At 36.5% G+C, this 21,013-nt stretch overlaps 1 protein-coding gene across 1 annotated transcript in view; it reads right to left on the bottom strand.

Moving 5' to 3' along the window:
• Positions 1-1,988: 1,988 nt before the first annotated feature.
• HELLS (helicase, lymphoid specific) overlaps positions 1,989-21,013 on the bottom strand; it is a 38,522-nt gene continuing 19,497 nt past the window's right edge. Inside the window, exons 11-22 of the mRNA XM_022569289.2 lie at positions 18,944-19,140; positions 16,100-16,196; positions 14,431-14,592; positions 12,512-12,651; positions 12,262-12,400; positions 10,865-10,948; positions 10,662-10,781; positions 9,746-9,862; positions 9,230-9,389; positions 4,488-4,584; positions 4,330-4,406; positions 1,989-2,537 (exon numbers count right to left, since the gene is read on the bottom strand). Of these exons, the coding sequence (XP_022424997.1) occupies positions 2,443-2,537; positions 4,330-4,406; positions 4,488-4,584; positions 9,230-9,389; positions 9,746-9,862; positions 10,662-10,781; positions 10,865-10,948; positions 12,262-12,400; positions 12,512-12,651; positions 14,431-14,592; positions 16,100-16,196; positions 18,944-19,140 (1,485 nt within the window). The 3' untranslated portion in view covers positions 1,989-2,442. The remainder of the gene's footprint in view (positions 2,538-4,329; positions 4,407-4,487; positions 4,585-9,229; positions 9,390-9,745; positions 9,863-10,661; positions 10,782-10,864; positions 10,949-12,261; positions 12,401-12,511; positions 12,652-14,430; positions 14,593-16,099; positions 16,197-18,943; positions 19,141-21,013) is intronic.

The following is a 21,013-nucleotide window of genomic DNA, read 5'->3' as shown; positions in this document are numbered from 1 at the left end:
TGTTATTTGTGAAGATGTACTGAATACAGCAAATGGAATCATAAAAGCTTAAGTAGCATTAACTTAAAAAACTCAAAACCAAAACAATCTTAGGAAGTAAGAGTATAAAATTTAAAACCAGAAACACTTAATGTTTTGAATATAAACGTTAGTGCATTTCAGGCTTTTTATAAAGTATTACTTCAAAGTTCTAAGACTAAAAAATCAAATACAATTGCTAAGACATCAGTGAAAGATTCCATCAAACATATTTGCCTGGAAATGTTCAAGTACCACTTTCACTATACCTCTCAGTACATTCAGGAACTGCCTTGTAATACAGAAGAATGACTCACCGAATAGTAAAGCTAATGAAGTATTTTTCTTGGCAATTTGACAAAGTGAGGGAAGACAAATCCTGGTCTGAGAATACCTTTTTATACAGATGAAGCAGGGAGCATTTGTTTCAATATCATGGAGTGAATACATCTGTTCCTCTTGCCCATTAAACTAAAATCTGGAAACTGAAGTAACAAAGGATGAAAGAGTCATTAAACTCCCAGAAAACACAGGAGATGACAACAGAAGATTTCAGAAGTTGAAAAATAACCGCATGGGTGGTAACAGTCTTAAGAGGCTGGAGAACAAGTTCATACAGTTCAGATTTGAGATCGTTTATCAGGCAACCAAGTAAAAATATCAAGTAGGCAGTTGGAAGTGAGTTCAGGAGAAAGATTCTTGATGGAGATATAAACCTGAGTCATCACGACATAGTTGGCATTTAATATAGTACACAGTTGGCATTTAAAGCAACAAGACCATCAAGGGAACCCACTTGGGAGATTCTAATGTTAAGGAGTCAAAGACGTAAGAAAAAAATAGCAAAGGAGATTGAGAAAGAACCAGAAGTAGGAAGAACCAGGCAAATGTGTTTGCTGAAAACCTAGCAAACTAAAGAAATGGTTTAGTGGAAATGAAACAACTATGTGAAATGCTGCTGAAAGATCAAGTAAATGAGGTCGTAGAGGTCACTGGAGACTTTAAAAATCTGACTGGAATGGGTTTAGGAAAAAAATGGAAGCAAAACAAGTCAGTGAATATAGACTTGTTTCAAGGAGTTTGCTGTAAAACAAGAAATGGGGCCTTTCTGTTGGCTCTAGCTAGGACAGACTATATCCATAAAAGTAAACGATACATGGGCACAGGTGCTGGTAGGTTTACAGATGCAGTGGTGGCAAGTTCTTTTCTGATCATTTTTATTTCCTCTGTGTGGACAGGGAGCAAGCCCAGAGGGAGGAGGTATTAGAAATGTTAAGGACAGAAATAAACCCATGAAATAATCATTTGAGCTCAATGTAAGAGAATGGATTAGGAAAACTTAGTGTGACTACCAAGCAACCAACTAAGGTTATGATGATGATTTGTCAGCGATTGGTAAACATTTCCACTTCGAAAAAAATCCACTCTGTAGTCTCTTCTTTCCTTTGGCTGAATATTCTCTTAAAATAGTTTTTCTTCTGAGTCCTAGGTTCCATTACCCTAAGGCAGAGAGAATCTCATCTACATTTGAATATACATGGCAGCAAGAATAACAACCTCCACAAAAATGTATGGTTCAGGGAGCATTCAGTTTTCATATACATACAGGGCCTAAATGGTTCCCATTTTGCTCCTCTGTTATGGATCTTGTGTTACTTATATTCCTAAGTCTATTTTAACCCCTCCCTGCTATAAATTTTCAGGGTCCCTTTTCTCTTGTTCTGTTCTTGTTTTGCATGGTACACTGCCACTTCCAATTTCTGGTCTTTTGTCAAGAACCTATAATTTCTTCCAGAGCCTTCTCTGCATTGATCCAAGGTCCAGTTGAAATCTTTATATGACATATGTGTATAGTACTAATGAATGAAACAAGAGTTACCATAATGTTGAATCACAATGCCAGTCAAGACGTTTGCTAGTATTTCACCTGAGCCATTATTTATCTGAAAAAATAATCTGATGAGATCATCTTATAACAAACATTTATTTGGCAAACTATTTTATAGAAAGAGACCCTAAAAATCAAACCATTTCTTATTTAAACAATAGAGAGTATAATCCCAATCTTTCCCCCATCCAAAGCCTACTCCATAACTGAAGTACCAAAAACTCATGAACTGTACTGCTAAAAAGGAGGGTGGGGGAAAGACATTAAACTTCCACAGGAAGACTGTATAAATCTGGCAGTGGTTAAGGACACAACAGCCTATACCCAGGAGTACTATCGAGTCCGAAAAATTAACTGAAACTTACTATGAATATGTCTTTGCTCTTAATAAGGCTCAGAAACATATGCAATGGTACAAGTTATATTATGTAAACTGATATAATCAAAGAAGTAGAGTGAAAAATCTGGATTTTAACACCAATACAGATCACCAGATGTAAACAAGAAGTTTTTAAAGACATTCTTTTAGCTCCAATTTAAAACAAACATTCGGGACTGGAATCTTCAGAATTTTCTAGTATCTTGAAAATCCCCATCTTCTCTTTAATTGGTCCTGAGGCATTCATTTGATCTAAGAGAAAAATATAAAAACAAGTTTTTTTTTTAAAGTATAAGAACTTAAAAAGAAATCTTAAAAGAGAGGTCCACTATGTTTTTATGAGAAGTGAGTCATCTGTCCAAAATTTTAAAATCCACAGAAATGTGGGCCACTTTAGCAAGAAAGTACACTCCTCTTATTAAAACTACAACTGGCCTCCAGGGAACAAACAAACTGAAACATCAGTTTGCTAATCAAAATCACTTCTGCTGTATTTAAGATATACAGATACATAGCAATAAACAACACCAATCTGAATTATGTTCTCAGAGATATTTTTTTAAAAGCCCAATTATGGTTAGTTTAAAAGCAGGAAAGCAAATTACCATGAAAATATATCTTTATACACTCCCATAGCTAATATGAAATCTATCTTTTGCATTTTTGTCAATATGATAGCTATTGGAATGAAAGCACTACTGGTTTTAATTTGCATTCTCTGATTCCTAAGGAGATTGAAGCATCTTTTTATGATCGCTGGCTGTTTCTTTCTCTCCTGGTAATTGTCTGCTCTTAAGCTGTCCAGTTTTCTTGTTGATATTTAGTTATTTATATACAATAAACATTTCCTGTGTGCCGTAAATATTTGTAGTTTGTCTCTTATCTGTTTACGGTATTGTTTGTTTTTACAGAAGTCTTTAAATTAATAAAATCTATTAATCTCTTCATTTAGTTTGAGAGTTTTGTATCCTGTTTAAGAATTCTTTTCCTGGGGCTTCCCTGGTGGCACAGTGGTCGAGAGTCCGCCTGCCGATGCTGCCGATGCAGGGGACGCAGGTTCGTGCCCCGGTCCGGGAGGATCCCTCATGCTGCGAAGCAGCTGGGCCCGTCAGCCATGGCTGCTGAGCCTGTGCGTCCGGAGCCTGTGCTCCGCAACGGGAGAGGCCACAACAGTGAGAGGCCCGCGTACCGCAAAAAAAAAAAAAGAATCCTTTTCCTGGACTTCCTTGGTGGCGCAGTGGTTAAGAATCCGCCTGCCAATGCAGGGGACGCGGGTTCAAGCCCTGGTCTGGGAAGATCCCACATGCCGCAGAGCAAGTAAGCCCGTGCACCACAACTACTGAGCCTGCACTCTAGAACCCACAAGCCACAACTACTAAGCCCGAGAGCCTAGAGCCTGTGCTCCGCAACAAAGAGTAGCGCTCGCTCGCTGCAACTAGAGAAAGCCCGTGCACAGCAACAAAGACCCAATGCAGCCAAAAATAAATAAAAATAAAAATTAAAAAATTTACTAAAAGAAAAAAAACCAACAATGGGTAAGGAGGAGAGGAGTCGGCCAATTCCGGAATGCAGGTCATTTTACTGGACAAATAACCCAGTTTTTCCAACAAATCGATGGCATGGAAAAACAAAAGTGAGGAGGGTGATATAGAAGAAAAGAGATATAGCGAACAATGAAACTTGGATCCTGATTCAAACCGTAAAAAGATTTGAGATAACTGGAGAAATCTGGATATGAACTGGGTATTAGCTGATATTAAGGTTTCAGGACCAACTCTCTTAAATTTAATAATGACATAGTGACTATGTTTAAAAACATGTTCTTCTCAGTAAAAGATGCCTAAGAAAGTGGCTATGGGTAAAATGTCATGAGTTTAACATTCTGACTAAAGAAAATGGCAATGAAATAAAATTGGCTAAATGTTGTAAACTATTAATGGCAGAACGAATTATCCACAGAGGTATATTATACTATTCTCTCTACTTATGTATATGTTTCAAAGTTTCTGTAAAAATAATAAGTAAAACCATGAGAGATACTTACCTAGGAGATCACTTCGATCTAACAACAACTCCAGATCTTTATCACTAATGACCTTCTCTCTTGATCCTTTTACTTCCCTATAAGGAAACAAGATATTCACATCTATATGATAAATCAAAACTATGCATTATATTTTTCTAAAATTAAAACAATCTTACCTTTCATAATCTCTAGATTTTAATAATTCCATTAATTCCTTAGGGTCTAAAAAGTTCTTAGATTGATTTAATCCAGATTGACCACCTTTGAAATGATCTAGAAAAAATTTTCAAGAAATTCAAAACACTCAAAATTGCCTTTAAAACCAAAATACAATACATTACAAATCAATCAGAATGCCTTAATTAAAAAGGACAGACAAACCAAGTGTTGGTAAAAAAAAGAAAAGCAACTGCAATCAATCATACTTTGCTGGTGGGAGTGTAAAATGGTTGGGGAAAAGTTTGGCAGTTTTCTATAGCTAAACATACACCCACTCTAAGACCAAGAACAAACACATACATATGACCATATATATTTGTATAAGAGGAGCTTATGCATAAGAACCAAAATCTGTAAACAATTCAAACATCAATCCACAAAAGGATGGATGAATTATTCAGCAATTTTTTTGTTTAAATCGCAAACTTCTAACACACACAACATATATGAATCTCAAAATATTATGTCGAATATTAAGTAGCTAGGCAAAAAAAGAATACATACAACTGAATCCAGGTATGAAGTTAAAGGAAAAACTAACCTATATGACAAAAATTGGAATAGTGGTTGCCTTCTAGTGAGGGGCAAGGGAGCCTCAGAAATGACTAGAAAAGGAAACTTTCTCGGATGTTGGAAATGTTCACTACCTCGATCTGGGTAATAATTAATTGAGTATATACACTTGTTATAGGCATCAAGCTGTACACTTAGCTGGGAATTTTACTGTATGTATATAACACCTCAATAAAACATTGCCAGCATTTTAAAAGTTCCTTTCAAATTGTTCTCTGAGATTAATCTCTAAAATTACTAAAAGTAAAACTTGGGGAAATAAAACTATAAACTGTACCTAATTTAAACTAAATTCAAAACAAAACAGAATTTATTTCATAATTCAAGTCCCTAAAAGCAGCACAGGTGAAAAAATTTTAATTTGCACAACATCTTATTAGGACCAAGTTCCTTTTTCCTCCAATGGAAATTCTAACTGCAATCTGAATGCTCCATCAAATCAAAGAGGTCTAAAGCCTAATCCACAATTTCCCTCAAAATCAGATATACTGGAGAAGGTATCTGCAAGTAGAAAAGTAGCATAAAATAAAATGATAGCAATTTTCAACATTATTATGATTTTTCTAGGCTTCAAAACTTATATATGATTTTCAGCTTTTCTTAAGGCAGCCATCAAGCCATTTATCCAAACAGAATTTTATATTGAATAAATAAAAGCAGAACTCCAAGGAATACCAGGGAACAGAACATAAAATGCCAATGCCTCACCCACTTCACTTTCCCTATCCTCAAAATCTTTTCCAGATTAAAAAAAAAAAATACTGTGTTTTTAATATTCTATTATTGAAACTATGAAAAGGGCATACTGGAGTCAAATATTTTTGAAATAGTAGGTTCAACAAAGTAAACAGATTTTATTGTAGCACTACTTCAATATACCTTTAATATTCTAATATTTAATACATTGTACTTGCAAGAAGAGGCTTGGAAGTGTTCTTAAAGCATTTTGGCACACAAATCTCTTATCAAGAATAAACAGTAGGGCTTCCCTGGTGGCGCAGTGGTTGAGAGTCCGCCTGCCGATGCAGGGGACACGGGTTCGTGCCCTGGTCCGGGAAGATGCTGTGGAGCGGCTGGGCTCGTGAGCCGTGGCCACTGAGCCTGTGCATCCGGAGCCTGTGCTCCGCAACAGGAGAGGCCACAGCAGTGAGAGGCCCGCGTACCACACACACACACACAAAAACAGTAGTGGCTTCCCTGATGGCGCAGTGGCTAAGAATCCACCTGCCAATGCAAGGGACACTGATTTGAGCCCTGGTCTGGGAAGATCCCACATGCCGCGGAGCAACTAAGCCCATACGCCACAACTACTGAGCGTGTGCTCTAGAGCCCGCGAGCCACAACTACTGAAGCCCGCGCCTAGAGCCTGTGCTCCACAACAAGAGAAGCCACCGCATTGAGAAGGCTGTGCACCTCAACAAAGAGTAGCCCTTGCTCGCCGCAACTAGAGAAAGCCCACACGCAGCAACTAAGACCCAACGCAGCCAAAAATAAATAAATAGATTTATTTTTAAAAAAGGATAAACATTAACAATAACATCATACTCAACAGTGAAAAGCTGAAAGCTTTTCCTAGAAAATCAGGAGCAAGACAAGGATGGCTACTCTCATCACTTCTATTGACACAGTATTGGAAGTTCCAGCCTCAGCAATCAGACAAGAAAAAGAAATAAAAGGCATCCAAATTGGAAGGGAAGAAGTACAACTATCACTATTTGCAGATGACACAATACCATATCAAGAAAGAAACTAAAGTCTCCACAAAAAACTGTTAGAGCTAATAAATGAATTCAGCAAAGTTGCAGGATACAAGATTAATATACAGAAATCTGTTGCATTTCTATACACTAATAATTAACTAACAGAAAGCAGAAGTAAAAAAACAATCCCATCAAGAATGAAATATCTAAGAGTAAACTTAACTAAGGAGGTGAAAGAAGCATTGGAAGAATTAATATTGTTAAAATGTCTATACTACCCAAAGCAATCTACAGATTTCATGCAATCTCTACCAAAATACCCATGGCATTTTTCAAAAAACTGGACAAGTAATCCCAACATTTGTATGGAACCACAAAAGACCCCTCCAAAACAAAAGCAATCTTGAGAAAAAAGACCAAAGCTGGAGGAATCATGCTCCCTGACTTCAGACTATGCTACAAAGCTACAGTAATCAAAACAGCATGGTACTTGCATAAACACACACACATAGATCAATGGAACAGAAAAGAGAGCACAGAAATAAACCCACAGCACTTATGTTCAAATAATCTATGAAAAGTAGGCAAAACATACAATGAAGAAAAGAGTCTCTTCAAAAAACTGTATAGCTACATATAAAAGAATGAAACTAGCACATTTTCTCACACCATAAACAAAAATAAACTCAAAATGAATTAAAGACCTAAACTAAGACCTGAAACCATAAAACTCCTACAAGAAACTACAGGCAATATATTCTTTGACACTGATCCTAGCAGTATTTTTTAGATCTGTCTCCTCAGGCAAGGGAAACAAAAGCAAAAAAAATAAACAAATGTAACCTAGTCAGACATAAATGTTTTGTACAGTAAGGAAACCATCAATAAAATGAGAAGGCAACCTACTGAATGGGAAAAAATATTTGCAAACTCTATGTCTGATAAGGGGTTAATATCCAAAATATTATAAACAGCTCATACAACTCAATATCAAAAACCCTAAACAACTGATTAAAAAACTGGCAGACCTGAATAGACATTTTTCCAAAGAACATCTATACACGGCCAACAGGCACATGAAAAGATGCTCAATATCACCATCCAGAGAAATACAAATCAAAACCACAGTGAGATATCACTTCACACCTGTCAGAATGGCTATCATCAAAAAGTCTACAAATAACAAACGTTGGCAATGATGTGGAGAAAAGGGAACCCTAGTATGCTGTTGGTGGGAATGGTGGGAAAACAGTATGAAGGTTCCTTAAAAGAACTAAAAATAGAACTACCATATGATCCAGCAATTCCACTCCTGGGTATATATCCAAAGAAAACAAAAATAATAATTTGAAAAGATACTTGTATCCCAATGTTCACAGCAGCATTATTTACAATAGCCAAGATATGGAAACAACCTAAGTGTCCATCAACAGATGAATGGGTAAAGATGAATGGTTAAAGAAAAATACAAAATGGAATATTATTCGTCATAAATAAGAATGAAATTCTGCCATTTGAAACGTGCATGAACCTAGAGATTATGCTTAGTGAAATAAGTCAGACAGAGAAATACAAATACTGTATGTTATCACTTATATGTGGAATCTAAAAAATAAAACAGATGAATAACAAAACAGACTCAGATATAGGAAAAAACCTAGTGGTTAGTGGGGAGAAGTAGGGGCAAGGTAGGGGTAGAGGATTAAGAGATATAAACTGCTATGTATAAAATAAATAAGCAATAAAGAGATATTGTACAGCACAGATAATGACTTTATAAAAATACAGTCATTATTTTTTAATAACTTTAAATGGAGTATAAGCTATAAAAATTGTGAATCACTATGTTGTACACCTGAAACTAATATAATATTAGAAATCAACTATACTTCAATAAAAAGTTTCTTTTTCTTTAATGAAAAAAAGAATAATCAGTAACATCACGTCAATCCCCATGACAGTTTAAGATATGGCACTTTAAAAGTATACTTGATACTCTTCACTGCCCCATTGCTCCTCATTTTAGACACTAGTATTTTTCATTATGTCTATGGTCACACCAACCCAGCTTAGGTCTTCACAGCTCCAAATTCCCCACTGCCTATTTAAATCCTGCACTGATTTCTTTCTTTCTTTTTTATTGCGGTACGCAGGCCTCTCACTGTTGTGGCCTCTCCCGTTGCGGAGCACAGGCTCCGGATGCGCAGGCTCAGCGGCCATGGCTCACGGGCCCAGCTTCTCCAGCAGCATGCAGGATCTTCCCAGACTGGGGCACGAACCCATGTCCCCTGCATCGGCAGGCGGACTCTCAACCACTGCGCCACCAGGGAAGCCCCTATTTCTTTTATAAAGAAAGTAACAATAACAAAAATTCACAACACACAATAGACAACTTAAGCGAGAAAGTACTACAAAATGTTATTTACTTTTGTGGATGATCAACTTTTCCAGTTTTCTTTTAGCAGCTGCTCTTTCCACAATTTTCTGATCAATAGTATTTGCTGTAACAAGACGATATACAACAACTGGCTTTGTCTGACCAATTCTATGACATCTATCCTGGGCCTGAAGATCAGACTGGGGGTTCTTAAAGTTAAAAAGAAAAATAACATTTAACAGCTTAAGGTTAAAATTATTTAAACTCATACTATGTGGGTAAAGTCAATAAGCATGATTCAATCAGAATCTTTGTTTAAAAAGATTCTGATTAAAATTGAGTTAAGGTACTGTTTAAGTGCCTTAACTCAATTTAGACTGCTAGAGTGACTTCAATGATAAAGTAGGTTCAAGTCTTTACATACTGGACACTTGACAAAGAAATGATTTTCATCTTAAAGTGGATACCTTTTCAAAACAGAAAAATGAAATTACAAAGTGTACAATGAAAGATTAAAAGTTCAGAATGGAAATATAATCAGTATATTGCTACACTTCCAACTTACCCAATCACTATCATAAATGATAACAGTATCTGCTGCAGTCAAATTAATGCCCAGACCACCAGCTCGTGTACTCACTAAAAAGATAAACACATCTGGATCTGTGTTGAAGCTGTGCATCTAAAAGCAAAAGGGATGTAAACATAAGGAATTAAGAAAGAAAGAAACTGTTCCTGCCTGGAATGTGGATATAGAGCTGCATATTAAGCAGCTATCTTATAACCGTTTGTTTACCAGCAAAGGAAAGGGGAGGGCAGTGGTGTCCCAAGGGATATAAGCCAGCATTCTTCAAGCTGGGTGTGAGTTCTTAAGCATCCGCAGGACTTTTTTTTTTTTTTTTTGCGGTACGCGGGCCTCTCACTGTTGTGGCCTCTCCCGTTGCAGAGCACAGGCTCCGGACGCGCAGGCTCAGCGGCCATGGCTCACGGGCCCAGCCGCTCCGCGGCATGTGGGATCTTCCCGGACCGGGGCACGAACCCGTGTCCCCTGCATCGGCAGGCAGACTCTCAACCACTGCGCCACCAGGGAAGCCCCCATCCACAGGACTTTTGATGTGGGATAAATAAATACTGAAAGCCACAGCAGACATAAAGTTGAAAATGACCAATTTGGTGGAAAGAGATAAAATTATCAGACTCAACTCCCATGAAACAAAAAAATCATGATCATGCCTATTGCCCAAGTTGTGGCAATAAACCAGAGGCCCTAGGATGTAGGTCCCTTTCTTTTTTTGGGCCGTGCCATGCGCGATGCGGGACCTTAGTTCCCCAATTGAACCTGTGCCCCCTGCAGTGGAAGTGCAGAGTCTTTAACAACTGGACCGCCAGGGAAGTCCCTAGGTCAATTTTGAACATTACTTCAGAAATCAAGACAGGAGTTACAAAAAAGAATTAAGTATGTATGACATAAGCAGTCTTACATTTTTTTCTCTCTCTGAATAAGACATGGATCCATCAAGCCTGCTAAAGTTGAAATTTCTAAAGTGACAGTAATCTATCAAAATGTCCAACATTCTTGTCATTTGTGAAAAAAGCAGCACCTGAAATTTAAATATATCTTAGTATCTATACTGATTAATGAAGAATAATTAAACAACCAAAAATCCAATCAAAAGTACCATACCTTATGACCTCTGGTTTTTAGTTCTGGCAGCATTCGATCCAAAATTAAGAATTTCCCAGAATTTGTTACCAACTCTTCATCAATCTTAAAAGTGGGGAAAGAAAGGAAAAAAGAAATTGTCACAACAACTACTAATAATCTGTTTTTGTTAAAATAAAAAACATGTTAACAGTTTAATTTTCAATGACAAATAAGTCCCTATAAAACTTTTTAAATTGACCTTGTTATTTGATCTTTTTTATCAGAAGATAAAAAAGGAAAAGGAAAGACATACTCAAGGAAAGACATACTCTACAATTTAAAACCAATGATTTCACAAAAAACAAAATTCAGTTTAAGTGTATAATCTATCCTCCCCACACCTCTCCCCAAAACTTTGTATAACAGAACATTAAGTTCAAACTTACTTAATGTTGAGGTTTATTCTTTATAACTGAGTACACTTTCAACCAAATGCGTATGAAAATTACTGCTAAAACTCTCAGTAGAAATTAAAGAAAGTATAAGAGCTTATAAGCAACCTAAGTATCCAAAATGAAATTTTTAACCTTCTGGTGAATATTAATTACCTTCAGAGATTATCTTCTTCCTTACTCAATGAAAAGCTTTAATAAAACAGTGGTTCTCAAATAGGGGCAGTTTTGCCTTCCACCCCCAGCGTATATTTGGCAGTGCCTGCAAGATACTTTACACGTTGACACAACTGGGGGAGGGAAATATTTTGGCATCTAGTGGCTACAGGCTAGACATGCTGGACAAATGGCCTACAGTCCACAAGACAGCACTTCCTTAACAAAGAATTATCTGGCCCAAAATGTCAATATTGACAAGGGTAAGGAACCCTGCTGTAAACTAGTACAAAACAGGGTTATTGAGGGTTACTGAGAACTGATTTCCTTTACTACTAGGTTGTTTTTCCATCAACTGCCCAAGAAAGCACTTTCATTCATTTAATCTGAAAGCCCACAAATCAACATAACTTTTTGCTCTCTTCTGTGGCTATCTGTTGAGATTTAAACAATGAGCAGCCTGACTGATTTTGACAAGCTGAATACTAATTAAAAGGAATACTGAAAAGGTGACAACAATCTCCAAAATAGACAGCAACTAAAACACAGAGTGGAAATCAACTGTGTTACTTAAAAACTTATATTTCCAATATCACTCGAAATTTAGGATTCCTAGCTGTTTACATAAAATATATAAATAAAAATATTAGTTAGCTTACATATAGAAAACCACCTTTATTCTAACATTCATAAAGTTCTCTGAATTTGGGGGGAGAAGACAATCTTCATATAACAGTATTTACTGTAAGTAATAATAAAAAAAAATGACACTTTCACCCAACATAAAGTTACAGACATCAAAACAGTATATTATTAAATAGTATTCACCTTAAACTCTTGTGTGACCGGGTCTATAGGGTACTCAATCAAATATGGATGATTACAGCACTTACGAAGTAGCATCATTATATTCTGCAGCTTCAGATTGACTTCAGATTCTATAGGGATATTTGTTTCCACAACAGCTCTGCACAAAATACAGAATCCATGAATGAGACATTAAAAAAAAAAAAAAAAAAAAAAGAAAAGAAAAAAATCGCAGTTTAAAGAATACTTAAATTTATTTTTAAACTCACACCTTTCTCGGTCTACCTCTGGCTGTATTTGGCTGATCAGTTTTTCCAATTCATTAGGGAAATCATCTATTTTGCTGTAATCTATTGACTTTCTAGTTCGCCGTTTTGGTCGTCCAGTGGGACTCAGCTCAACTGTTTCTTTCTAAAACAATAAATTAAAGAAATATCTTTTTAAAAAGCTATATATATACTCTTAGTTATTTGTAGTGAGGTGGATGGACCTAGAGTCTGTCACACAGAGTAAGGTAAGTCAGAAAGAGAAAAACAAATACCATATGCTAACGCACATATATATGGAATCTAAAAAAAAAAAAAGGTTCTGATGAACCTAGGGGCAGGACAGGAATAAAGACGCAGACATAGAGAATGGACTTCAGGACACGGGGAGGGGGAAGGGTAAGCTGGGACGAAGTGAGAGAGTAGCATTGACATATATACACTACCAAATGCAGTGGGAAGCAGCTGCATAGCACAGGGAGATCAGCTTGGTGCTCTGTGACCACCTAAAGGGGTGGGATAGGGAGGGTGGGAGGGAGACGCAAGAGGGAGGGGATATGGGGATATATGTATACGTATAGCTGATTCACTTTGTTATACAGCAGAAACTAACACACCATTGTAAAGCAATTATACTCCAATAAAGATGTTAAAAATCTTAAAAAAAAAGCTATACTCTTAAATTCTATACACACACACACACAAAGTAGGGTATATAATATTTTTATGTACAAAATGTTTTAACATATAAAGAAAAAAATAATTTTGTCTGTCATCATCAAGTTTAATAATTTCCAAAGGCACAAAATCAAGGATCCATAAACTATAGCCAAATGTAAATTTTATCCTGGGAAATTTAATTGTTTTAACACTGATGACAATATCTGGAATCAGAGTTAATGCATTCATATCAGTGGAAAAAATCAAGGATGGATAAAACTTCTGAACTTATATAAAGGAATTTAATAGCTTTGGGCTGAAATGAAGCTCCACATATCTGCACTACAGAGGTTAATTCTTTGGATTGGTATAATACTGCAATGAAATTCCTTCCAATAGGCAACTACTTTAATTTTCTAACAGTTAAAAAGCCAGAGATTCCCTTTAATTAAAATGAAAATGGGGGCTTCCCTGGTGGTGCAGTGGTTGAGAGTCCGCCTGCTGATGCAGGGGACACGGGTTCATGCCCCGGTCGGGGAAAGATCCCACATGCCGCGGAGCGGCTGGGCCCGTGAGCCATGGCCGCTGAGCCTGCGCGTCCGGAGCTTGTGCTCCGCAACGGGAGAGGCCACAACAGTAGAGGACCGCGTACCGCAAAACAAAACAAAAAAAAGAAAATGGGATAACAGTCTAATGGTTGTACAAAAACAGAAATGCGTAATCATAAATACTTTGAAAAGAAATACACAGGTCCATGGCAAACAGTCAAAAATCTGGACATCTGAACAAAATTTAAGGGTCTTCTAATCTTTAGTTATAAGATAATCACATTCCAATTCAATTTCTTGTAATATAGTGGGGTAACTAAAAAAGATATTTCTTTCAAATAGAGGATTTTATTAAATTTTTTGGCTACCAACAACCTGCTGTAAAGGGATTGTACATTTGGGGTGACTGGTCTAGTTGGCAAGCCCTTAGTATATTGTGTGCTTGTTCAAATGTATTTCCAAATCCATCCCCAGACAGTATTTCAGATGACTATAAAGCAATCAATGCAGGAACCATCACTTGAATTTTAGTAGGACCACAGAATCACTAGGAGACAATTTTTGCTACTGGCCTTATGCCTTATACTCCAGTTAGAAATTCACCCTCAACAAGTCATGAAAACAGGTGATGATCCTTATATAAGACTGAAATCAACCATGAAATTTTCTATGCCAACTGTCATTTACAGGTAGGTTATTTCAAATCCACACTCTACCTCGCTGGATCCAAACATGTTTGCAATTGTACGGTTCACAATGGCTGTGTAAAAGATCTCTTGTTTCTTTGAAAGTGGTGCATAAACAACTACTTCTCGTTTAGGAGGAACTTCAAGGGCAACATCAGATTTTAGTCTTCTCAATAAGAAAGGTGTTAAAATCTAAAATTTAAACATGAATAAACATATATAAATATTAAACATTTTTGTATTTTCAAGGAATACTCTCCCCAAATACCCTTTTACCCCTTCTTCCTCTTTTCTTCCTATATAAAACTATCACATCTCAAAAGGTGATATAAAATATTTCCTTGAAATTTTCCAGACCAAAAACCACCACATGACAAACTCATAGCGTTTATCTGTAACATTTCACAACTTATTAATTTTTCAAAAATTCTAGTATAACTTGAATATTTTAAAAAGCTGAAATAAGAAGGTGATATCTGTACTTCTTAGGGATAAAGTTATAGCCCACAGTTTTTAAAAGTGAGGTTTCGAATTAGTAGAAAACCAAAAAATCAACTGATCCAGAAAAGTAGGCATGAAAAGTTTCCTTCTATAAGTTCTAAAACTTCAGACTTAAAACCACTCTCCTTCATCAGCTATGATGACAAGAGATTTCCACATTTATAAAACAACAGAGAAGCAATAGATAATTATATCATTATTAAACTACTTAGGTTTTTTTAAAAAAATCAACTTAAAAAAATCATTTTATATCCTTTATAGCCTTACCTTTAAATTAGTAGTTAATTTACATATAGATTAGGGCTCTGTACTTAAATACCTCAAAGGTATAGAGCCAAGCATAGAGAGACTTTAATTTTCCAGAGAAAGAGAGAACATTACCAGTAGTTTAAGAAAAAAGTATCTGTAGACAGCGGCCCAGACACAAATATACCTACAGGCAAGTATCAGAAAAAACGTGCAAATGATTTGGGGAAGTATGATTTGGAGTATTATTTTTACTTTGATTTACGTACTGTCTCACTTCAAAGTCAAAAAAACTTTTTCAAAAAGATTTTGAATAAAATTGTCAAAGCACAATTGAGAAGCTTTTCAGGCCCACATATGAAAACTAGGAGACCTTTGAAAGATTAAATAGATAGGATAGGGCTTCCCTGGTGGTGCAGTGGTTGAGAGTCTGCCTGCCGATGCAGGGGACACGGGTTCGTGCCCCGGTCCGGGAGGATCCCACATGCCGCGGAGTGGCTGGGCCCGTGAGCCATGGCCGCTGAGCCTGCGCGTCCGGAGCCTGTGCTCCGCAAAGGGAGAGGCCACAACAATGAGAGGCCCACGTACAGAAAAAAAAAAAGGATAAATGGAGTTTGTACAAAACAGTAGAATGGATCATACAAGTAAGTAAATTATGCAACTATTATTGGCAAACACTGCATAAAAATTTTCATTTTTGGCTGACAAACATGTCAGTAACCATTAGGGGTAAAATGAGTATACGTGAAAAGGACAAAATTTTAAAAAGCACTTTACTTCTGCTGTAACACCATGAGACCTCTAGGGGAGGGAAAAGGGCAGGAGAGTAAGTTAAATTTGGGGGTGGGGGGCTCACTTTTCAAATTCTACCACAATGGGTTGAACAGGTAATTTCTAGGGTTCCTTTTTCATTCTATGAGTCTAGTAAGCAGAATAAGAAAAAAGTCAAAACCTGGTGCAGCATATGCAATACATTCTGTTCTCTTTCTTTAGCAATAATATCTTCAGCGGTTTCAGAAAGACTAGTGATATCAAACCAAGATTCAAAGCTGTAAAATAAAAAAATTATTACAAGTTAACCTAACACATAAATCAGTTATATTAACATGATATATGTTTTGCATTTTCAACTTTGTATTAATCTGTGTATGAAGCAGATATTTTCTTAAAGGGAACATTTTTCTGATTTATAAATATATTATCTTTTTTTTTTAACATTTTTATCAGAGTATAATTGCTTTACAATGGTGTGTTAGCTTCTGCTTTATAACAAAGTGAATCAGCTATACATATACATATATCCGCATATCCCCTCCCCTCTTGCGTCTCCCTCCCACCCTCCCTATCCCGCCCCTCTGGGTGGTCACAAAGCACTGAGCTGATCTTCCTGTGCTATGCGGATGCTTCCCACTAGCTATCTATTTTACATCTGGTAGTGTATATATGTCCATGCCACTCTCTCACTTCGTTCCAGCTTACCCTTCCCACTCCCCATGCCCTCAAGTCCATTCTCTACATCTGCATCTTTATTCCTGTCCTGCCCCTAGGTTCTTCAGAACCATTTCTTTTTTTAGATTCCAATAAATATATTATCTTAACAATAGTATGAACATCAAATAAACATTAAAGTACCCCCCCCCCTTTTTTTTTTGCGGTACGCGGGCCGTTGCGGAGCACAGGCTCTGGACGCGCAGGCTCAGTGGCCATGGCTCACGGTCCCAGCCGCTCCACGGCATGTGGGATCTTCCCGGACCGGGGCAAGAACCCGTGTCCCCTGCATTGGCAGGTGGACTTTCAACCACTGCGCCACCAGGGAAGCCCCCCTTTTTCCTCTTTTTAAAGGCAGACTTCATTAGGATATGTCTGGAGTCTTGGAAGCGTGACTATCCCATGTTCTCCTACAAATGGACCTTGAGATGGGTCCTCCTCTATTGGGGAATGTTATCCTCTACGACGAAGCACGTAGCTTCAGGAGGAATGCACATGTCCCATGGGAGGAAGGGGACACTGGCCTAGCCAGTCAGGTCAGCCAGATCAACCCTAGCGATCAGTGGGGTGACAGATGTGACAGCCAGACTGCCCCCACATCCTAAGGTACACATTTTATGAAACATTTTAATAAAGTTAAAGAAATGAAAACTATCTCTGAATATCAAGGCCACATGATCTCTCTCTTTAGGTAAAAATGTGACCCACTACAGTGTTTTTAAAATTCAACATATATGTACCCTGATAATGATATCTATTAATATCCTTAGTTCTTCACAATATTAAAAAAAAAAACCCTATTAACATGAGCTATTAAATATAAGCATGTCTACTCTAAGTAACGCTATATTGTCAGTAAATACAATTGGGAAAAATGCCAACAACATTAATGCAGTAGTTATATCAGATATTTCCAAAATTTCATCACCTCAGGCACATTTTATAAATTCAGATTCCCAGCTCCTCCCTCAGTGTTCTAACTCAGTGGAAATGCATAGGACCTGGAAATCTTGCCTTTTAATAAATGTTCCCTAAGACAGCTGGCCTTGGGCTAATATCTGGTCACCAGAGGTGGAATACATTCTCAAAATAAAACATTAAAAGTTATTCTCCCATATAAAATTAATTTTCTTCCTTCACTGATGCCAAAGTAAGCGTAAATCAATTATTTTGCCCTCCTGATTTTGAAACTTCTATGTTAATTATTTTTAATGTCTGGTAAGATTATTTACTCTTCCATTCTGAGTATACTAATGATTTTCTGAAAACTATGTTTATTTTTGCTTTTTATGATATAAGCTAAGATTCAAACAGTTTCTAGAGTAAAAAGCATGAGGGTGAAACTGGGAGACCCTGGTTATATTTTTGACTCTGGCATTAACTAGTTATATTTTTAATAACTTGACATTGGGTTTTCTTATGTGTGAGACAGGGGATGTATCAACCCCTATCCCTTCAACCTCTCTATCTCTTGTTTGTGAGAAAAATCCACCTGAAAGTGTTTCACAAAGCTAAGACAATAAGGAGCTTTATAAAAATATGTTAAGGCAGGGAATTCCCTGGCAGACCAGTGGTTAAGACATTTGGGGCTTTCACTGCTGTGGGCCCAGGTTCGATCCCTGGTTGGGGAGTTAAGATCCCACAAGCCGCGCAGTGTGGCCAAAAAAAAAAAAAAAAAAAAAAAAAAAATTTTTTTAAGGCAGCATAAAACAGTTCGTCTCTAATTAATCAATGCAATAAAAACTTTAAAATAATCTTTTATTTATCTCCTGTCATAATTTGTGTCAAAAGTAGAACATAAAAAAAAAAAAAAGTAGAACATACTTTTGGGGGAAGGGCAATTGGAGGAAGGTGGTTAAAATGTACAAACTTCCGGTTATAAAGTAAATAAACACTAAGTATGTAATGTATAACATGGTGACTACACTTAACACAGCTCTATGATATATAGGAAAGTTGTTAAGAGTAGATCCTAAGAGTTCTCATCACAAGGAGTAAAACTTTTTCTTTTCATTTTATCTATTTGAGATGATGGATGTTAACTAAACCTATTGTGGTGATCACTTCACAATACATATAAATCAAACCGTCATACTGTACATCTTAAACTTATACAGTGATATGTCAATTATTTCTCAATAAAACTGGAAAAAATAAAATAAAAAGAGCAGAACATATATACCACGAAGAACTGGCCAAAAGCTATCACTTTAATCCAGCTACCTAGAAGATAGAAATTAATTTAAACTATGAGCACAGATTTTGAGACAGTTAGAAAAACATAGGAAATAATTAACCGCTTACCTACCTTTTCAAGTCATCAAATACATCTGGCAACAAAAAGTTCAGCAATGACCAAAGCTCTGATAAGTTGTTTTGCAAAGGAGTACCAGTCAAAAGAAGCTTGTTATCTGCATTGAATCGTTTTAACTCCCTGATTAGGCGGCACTTCATGTTCTTAATCCTGTGTCCTTCATCTACTATTAAGTATTTCCAGTAGCAATTCTAGAAAAGGAATTCAGGGGAAACTTTTTATATGATGATCTCACAATTTTTCCTAAAAGCAATTTTAAAGATAAAACCTCTTTATTATGAACGAATGTTCGATTTTATCAAATGGTATTCCTATACCTATTGAGATGATCATGTTTTCCTTTGATCTACTAAGAGAATGAATTAATTTCCTAAAACTGATATATACTTGTGTTGCTGTAACAGACCTCACTTGGTCCTGAACTAATAAAGTCCACCTGCTGTTATATATTTAAGATTTCTCCATTCACATTCTTTAGTCAAAGCAGTCTGTACTTTTCCTTTCTAATGCTTTGTTGAGTTTTAATTAGTGTTATCTTGCAGTCCTAAAAAAAGAACTGAAGGACTTTATTAATTCTATATGCTCTGAAACATTAAATATCGTTAGAATTTTCATTCTTGAAGCCCACATCTGAGATTGACACTTTTTATTATCTGATGGTATTCTCAACTTCTTACATAGTTATTGGTTTGTTTAGGTTTTTCCTTTCTTCTGGAGCTAATTTTGGTAATGTGTATCTTCACAGAAAGCTAACCATTTACTTTCATTAAGTTGTCATGAAAATTGTTTTAATTTCTCATCTTTGATATCTGTGCTCTTTTATCTTGATTAAGCAAACTTAAAGTTCCTCTGTTTTACTGTGTAAAAATACAGAAATATGCAATATTTCTGGGAAATATAAGTACCAAACTGGCAACTGTAGGTATCCTTGGATAATGGGATTGGCAAATTGGGGGAAGAGTATGAAATGGGACATCTTTTGCATTTTACTTTATACATTCATAGCTTAAAATAATATTATGACTTCTTTAATAAAAAACTTGGAACTTTTTTCTGATAATAAGGCAAACAAATCAGATAGCCTGAATAATCTCTCACTATATCTACCTTAAAAAAATGAAACAAAATATACAACATCCTTCATAAATGAATAAGCAAAAGAAAACCCAGTGCAACAGAAATGATGAGAAATCTGATAAATGAATTAGTAAATGGACTCATTTACTTCTGCTGCCACTCAGGAATAGGAGTCCTGTACCCCCAATGCCATCAACCCCTAAAGCTAGGATCCTTGATATAATAATAAAAATTCAGTGAAAGGGAAAATTACAAAAATTCTAGCCACTGGCAAATGGAATTGACAAGGAAGCTTATTGTTTCAATATGGTCTGGCTATGGTAATCAAAATAATTAGAAGATCTTCATGTTATATTATTTAGTAGAAAACAGGTGTTTCAATAAGCAACGTAAAGTATTACCACATTTATAAATTATACCTATATGCTAACAATAGTTATATAACACAGCAGTAGTAATTCTCAGGTAGAATTACAAGTGCTTTCAGGTCTTTCTGTACACTACTTTTTCCTACATGCAATATGTATTACTTTTACTGTGAAGACATAACTGCAAACCACATTCCAAAGTTCTACCAGCACACAAGTAAAATCTTACATACAGCTGAATCTTGAGCAACACAAGTTTGAAATGCACGGGTCCACTCATATGCAGATTTTTTTCAATAATAAATACCACGTATAGTACTACATGATTCATGAGTGGTTGAATCCATATCCGGAACTGCGGATATGGAGGGCCCACTATAAAATATATGCAAACTTTCTACTGCACATAGGGTTGGCGCCCCTAACCCCCATGTTGTTCAAGGGTCAACTGTCCTGGTCAGAGTAAAACAAAGCAGTAAAGAACTGTATGTGAAATACGTGGAGCAGTGAGGAAGAAGTTCAAAACACCAAAAAATGGGGCTTCCCTGGTGGCGCAGTGGTTGAGAGTCTGCCTGCTGATGCAGGGGACACGGGTTCGTGCCCCGGTCCGGGAAGATCC

The sequence above is a fragment of the Delphinapterus leucas genome, chromosome 16, assembly GCF_059928025.1.
Source record: "Delphinapterus leucas isolate spDelLeu-1000000601 "Yukka" chromosome 16, BTC_Dleu_Yukka2, whole genome shotgun sequence".
In the NCBI taxonomy this organism is placed as follows: domain Eukaryota; kingdom Metazoa; phylum Chordata; class Mammalia; order Artiodactyla; family Monodontidae; genus Delphinapterus; species Delphinapterus leucas.
This window is presented reverse-complemented; position numbering and strand designations above follow the sequence as displayed.